General features: G+C 45.1%; 1 protein-coding gene across 1 annotated transcript; it reads left to right on the top strand.

The window, feature by feature from the left end:
* Positions 1 to 3,241: 3,241 nt before the first annotated feature.
* On the top strand, positions 3,242 to 6,082 carry LOC102703057 (transcription factor bHLH30-like; the record flags this gene model as incomplete). Its single annotated transcript, XM_040527165.1, has 2 exons — positions 3,242 to 3,526; positions 5,297 to 6,082. Coding segments are annotated over 2 exons (906 nt in total), but the record flags the coding sequence as incomplete, so codon positions are not given.
* Positions 6,083 to 6,360: the final 278 nt, after the last annotated feature.

Raw genomic sequence — 6,360 nt, 5'->3', positions numbered from 1 at the left:
TGCCATGCTCGATCGTAGCTTAATTAATTAGCTCGAACAGGCAACACAAACATGAGTTGAAAAGAGAGCAAGAGAGACAATTCAGGAGGTTGGAGCGCGAGCGAGCAGGCCACGCAATCATTCGGTCTCCGTCTCATTCTCGTTCTTGGAGAGGTCGATCGACAACGACGATCGAGGAGGCCCGGCCGCGCGTGGTCGATCGTTGTTCGCCTGACGTACGAAACGCACATCTCGATCGATCTCACGCAACATCATAGAATTTTTCTCGAGAAGTAATATTATTTTAATAAAAAATCATAAAATTAGAGGTCATTTCTAAAAAATCATAAATTTAGGGTCCTGTCAAACCGCCGTAGTTCGATAGGACCCCTATCGAACGACCAACAGTCGATTGGAGATTGGAGAGAAGATCGGACTAGATCGTCAATGTTGTGGTTCGACAGGGCTTCTCGAACTACCCCTATTGACAGGGGGTCTGTCTAACTTCTACGGCGTATTCACTTGTATTTACCAGCTAGCCGTACATATTGTCACACACCGATCCGTCGTCGGGTTTGGAGTGACTATGTACATAGTTGAGAAGCTTTTCACAAAATTGTCAAAAGTTAGGAGGTCTGCTAAACAATACTTAGCTTTTGAGAATCTGAAGTTGTAGAATCTAGAAAATAAATTAGAACCCATGAGCTTAGAAATCCAACATTTTCAAATTATAAAAAGCTAACTTCTTATTAGCGGCTTCTCACAGTCTTAAACTTCTGGAACAGACACTATATGCACCTTGTTTCTTTCTTTCTTTCCTTCAGATAGCTACAACACTAGTGAAGAAAGTACTAGCAAGTAGTAGAAACTGAAACCCAGCTAGACAGCTAGCTAGCTTTCCAAGCAGAGCTGCCGGCACAACGAAGGGCCTGTTTGGGGAGCTTTAGATTCTGAGAAGCAGCTATTTGGTAGTCAGCTTCTGAGAATCTGGAAAAGCTGCTAAACCCAGCTTCTCCAGCTTCTGAATTCTTAGTTCATTTTCCAGAATCTGTAACTACAGATTCTCAAAAGTTATGTACCGTTTGGGGCAGCTTTTGGGAGAAGCTGTAGCTGCGAGAAGCTCCCCAAACATGCCCGAAAAAGGCCTTGGGCAGGCATGCAGAGTGTGGTCGGCCGCTGCTCACCGACATAAACTAGAAAACAACAAAATCAAACTAATACTACCTTCGTCGCTTAATGTTTGACGCTGTTGACTTTTTGATATATATTTGATCGTTCGTTTTATTCAATTTTTAAAAAATATGTAAAGCTATATATATGCATAAAAGTACAATAAATGAAATGATATAAAAATAATTAATAATTATGTAAATTTTTTGAATAAGATGAATAATCAAACACGTATTAAAAAGTCAACGGTGTCAAATATTTAGGGATGGAGGGAGTATATGTTTTTATGTAACACTTTAGCAACATTATTTTTTCGTTTCTGCATGTCCTTATAAATTAAATATTAAATTTTTAACCTTAAATTTAAAGTAAAGTGTTGCAAATCCAACACCTTATTATGCAAAAAAAAAATTAAGTATTAACAACTCTGAACTTCCGTAAAAATTCAAGCATCAAAGCTTTTAGCATAGCGGTATATAGTTGTTTGCTAGTGTTATTTGAACTTATGAGTAGGTCGCACAAGCAAAAAATACACCATTTTTTATAAAATATAAGTATTTATAGAATTCAAAATTTTATCATAATATTAGTATTTCTGTATTGATTCATACGATTTTAACCATTTTAGAGTCAATTAAATGCTTAGAAAGGAAACACAATCAATTAAAATTAAATAGTTGACCACTGAAGGGACTATAATAAAATCTCTCGATATCACCTTAGTATATGCTAAATAACATAGAATTAAGTACTTATATTTTTGAAACACATATAGTAAAAACTACCGGTACGTCCCATCTAAAACGTAGGCTGAAAGATTTACTTTTAGTAACTTAAGTTGTTAAATTTTGGATGACTTGATACCTTTTCCAAACAAGCTTTGAAATCATGAAAATGTTAGGGATCATGTCATATTAGTCAACAGAAATATTTATATTCTGATATAAAATTTAAATCCAAAGATATTTATATTTCAAAGCGGAGCGAGGAATAAACTATTTGTCTTTATTAGACTTGCTTGTGTCCCTAAACCGGACTGGTTTGTCTTAAGCGGTTCTTTTACTGCGCAACAAGAGTCATGATCTGTCGGGAAAATGTTTTAAGTCTACCCGTGTACTTACATGTGTAAATAGTTATAAAAATATGAAAAAATTTAACAATATAGATTAATATGAGTTATATCACTCCACAAGCATGCAAGTTTAAATTCAACTTCTATAAGTTATAGAAAAAAAAACTGAAACTAGTATAGGCACATTCACAATTATTTTTGTTATTTTCATATTTTTTATGACTATTTAGATGATATACAAGCAACGGGTGAATATAAAAAAAAAAAACTGTCCATGATCTGTCCCTCCTCCTCCCAGCTGCAGCTGCAGCCTGCAAGCACAGGATGATCATGAGGCAGACAGAGGAGGAGAGGCGGCCGGCCGGAGCTCCAGTGCCGTACACAATCAAAGCCCTAGCTTAGCTTGGCTACCCGTCTCTCTCTCTCTCGTCTCGACCACTACCCGACCAGCTCTCCCAGCTTCTGCCCCGGTGCGAAAAGGCCACACTTTGGAGGAAAAAGCTATGGCCTAAAAGCCATCCATGTTGCGCAGAGTGGGCAGGTCGACACATCCATCAGTTTTAAACCCCCCTCTATCTCTTCCTCCCTTTGACTGCTCAAAGCTAGCTAACCTCACATCAAACAGCTCGCTCCAGGAAGAGGAAGAGGAAGAAAGCAAGAAAAAGGTATTTCGATCGGTGTGTGCACGACCGGCAACGAAAGAAGCTAGCATCAAGAACTCGATCGATCGATCATCCAAGAAGCTATAAGCTGACCGGGTTGATCGATTGGTGTGCGTGTGGTGTGGGGGTGGTGGAGATGTGGGAAGGAGGGGGCGTCGTCGACCATGGCGGCAGCTACCTGCACCACGACTCGCTGCTGCTGCAGGCAGCGGCGGCCGCGGCCCACGGCGGGGACGGCGGCATGGCGCCTCTCCTGCCGTGGCTCGAGCCCGACCCGGCCGCGCAGCCCTACATGCCCCCGGCAGCGGCGGTGCCGCCCTTCGGCGCCGCCGCCGGAGGGTACTGCGACGGCGGCGGCGGTGGCGGCGTGGCGGGGCATCATCAGTACGGGTTGTTCGGGATGGAGCCGCCGCCGCCGCCGCCGATGATGATGCAGATGGGCGGGGGTTCGTCGTCGTCGAGGGTGGTGTCCGGCCTGCTCGGGACGCTCCAGGCGGAGCTAGGGAGGATGACGGCCAAGGATATCATGGACGCCAAGGCGCTGGCGGCGACGCGCAGCCACAGCGAGGCCGAGCGCCGCCGCCGGCAGCGCATCAACGGCCACCTCGCCAAGCTCCGCAGCCTCCTCCCCAACACCACCAAGGTGCACGCATGATCCATCAACTAATTCGGTTTGTTTAATTTGGTGATTTCCAATCCATAATTGATTTGAACGTATTACATACGTGACTTCTGACCTCTCAATCTCACATGCCCTGATCTCCATGCCAATTAAATTAACCCTCTTCCTCTCTGGATGATGATCATCAGTTCAACATGCTCATGTCCAAACCCTAATTAAGCTGAGACGGTCGTGTTGATTGATTCACAGTTGATCGATGGTGAGGTGATCAGTTCATCAGATATATGAACGTGTGGTTACCAACATGATCAGATCACAGCGAAATCATGTGTAGGTCGACTGTAGAGTCATGGATCGATGAGTTAATCAAGCAGAGAAAAACTTAACTAAGAAGCGGCATGAACAAAGCAGAAGTCAGATTTATGTAATAGTAGCTGCCCATAGCTCTAGCTTCTGCTGATACTACTTATTAGGTGATTAGGTATTGCCACAAAATTAACTCAAATAGCATGATTACATGCTTGAATCAAAGGAGCCATGCCTATCTTGCCTTCTGATCCATCTCACATGTGGTAATTATTTGCTCCAAGGCTAGTGACATGGCATATATATATGATGATCATCTCACAAACACTAAATTAAGCTGTACACTTTTTAAGCTTCTCTCATCGATTAATCGTCGCACCAAAAACACCGAGTTTTCAAGCCAATTAATTTCGCAAAATTCCACAACAAGGATTAGTTAATCATCGAGAAAATAAACACCATAACTCCCATCGTAATTACTCCTAACTAAACGGCATAGCTAGAGAATTATCACCGGTATTGTTGGTGTCCGAAAACACTAATCTTACTCAATTACTAGCGTTATATATTTTTATCGACTAAACAATTTAACAATGGATCTCACCAGTATTGTTCGTCAAAGTCGGAGTCATCTGACCCTGATGGTTGTACTGTAGCTCCACTCCTACATAAAAGTTCCTATGTTCCAGGTAGACAACAGTCAACGTTTTCACGGTTGTAAGTAATCTAAGAGCAAGTACAATAACAGACTATAAGCTAACTATAAATATATTTTAAGAAAAATAAGATAAGAGAAGAGAGATAAGAGTAGTGTGCTACTAATTTGTAGTAACTGTAACACAAGGACTGCAAGACACAATGTGTATATGATAAGTGAGACATAATAGTATATGTTTTGCATGTAACTATTGTATAAATTGACTATTAGATTGATTACAGATGAATTAGAGCTAGTAGTTGACTATACTATTGAACTTGCTCTAAAGGGGAGAACATAGACAAGGCGTGGTGGGGATAGGAGTACCATGAGAACCAAAAGCTTGATCACTGACACGAACAAGGAATTAAAAGGAAGGAAATGAGCAGAGTTTGGCGCATGCAGCAGAAGCCTTTGGATTCGTCGGGAGAGAGCGCCTTGTGCAAGACAACGCGCGCACGCCCGCCCGGCCGTGCCAGAGCGCGCTCCCCGAAAGGCGAGGGCGCGCGTGCGCGAAGGGTGGGGGCGCCCACGCCATTTTTGTAGCTTTTCCTCCATGCTCGCATGCACCTCCTCCACTCACCACCAGCATCGATCCGCCCGGCCCGTCTCCTCCTCCGGTCCACGCCTCCAGGCTTCTTCCTCTCCTTCCCAGCTAGCTACCTCCACTACAGCTACTAGCTAGTGCCATTGCCACTGCATGCATGCGCCCAAAGCTTGAGACCTCCAATGATGGCGCGAACTGACGGTTGGTGTGTGTGTGTGTGTGTGTGTGTTGTGGCGTGCAGACGGACAAGGCGTCACTGCTGGCCGAGGTGATCGAGCACGTGAAGGAGCTGAAGCGGCAGACGTCGGCGATCATGGACGCCGCGGCGGGGGATCAGGAGGCGTCGGCGGCGCAGACGACGACGATGATGATGCTGCCCTCGGAGGCCGACGAGCTGGCGGTGGACGCCGTGGCGGACGAGGGAGCGGGAGGGAGGCTCGTGGCGCGGGCCTCGCTGTGCTGCGAGGACCGCGCCGACCTCATCCCGGACATCGCCCGCGCGCTCGCCGCGCTCCGGCTGCGCGCGCGCCGCGCCGAGATCGCCACGCTCGGCGGGCGCGTCCGCAGCGTGCTCCTCATCGCCGCGGTCGAGGAGGAGGAGGAAGAGGCAGACGACGGAAGCGACGACGACTATCGCCGTGACGGTGGTGTCGGCGGCGACGACGACGGCAACTACGGCGACGACGGGTGTGTCGTCGCCGCCTCGCACCGGAGGCACGAGCTCGTCGCGTCGATCCAGGAGGCGCTGCGCGGCGTCATGGACCGCAAGGCGGCGAGCAGCGACACATCCTCGTCAAGCGGCGGCGGCGGGAGCATCAAGAGGCAACGCATGATCAGTGCCCATGAGCAAGGTTCTTTTTAGTGGCTGGTAACTCTGGTTGATCCATCCATACATTCCAGCAGCCTCATAGCTAGCATGAAATATCATATCATAGGTGACGGATTTTCCCTCCCGGGGACATTTTAGTTTGTTGCATGTTATTTAAATAGTCAAAAAAAACTCGACAAGATAGATTAATATGAGATATATCACTCCACAAACATACATATTAAATTTAACTTTTACAATATAATAAAAAAAATTAAACTCAAACTAGTATAGACACATTCACAATTATATTTATTATCATTACTACAATTTGTAAAAGTCAAATTTAAACTTTCGTGCTTGTGGAGCGATATATCTCATATTAATCTATCTTATCATTTTTTTCAAATTTTTTGATACATATGTGGCATACAATAAACAAGTGGATGTCCCCTCAAGAGATGAACACTTTCCGATCATGTCCATGCTAGCTTCAA

Source organism: Oryza brachyantha, chromosome 8, assembly GCF_000231095.2.
Source record: "Oryza brachyantha chromosome 8, ObraRS2, whole genome shotgun sequence".
Classification (NCBI taxonomy): Eukaryota; Viridiplantae; Streptophyta; class Magnoliopsida; order Poales; family Poaceae; genus Oryza; species Oryza brachyantha.
This window is presented reverse-complemented; position numbering and strand designations above follow the sequence as displayed.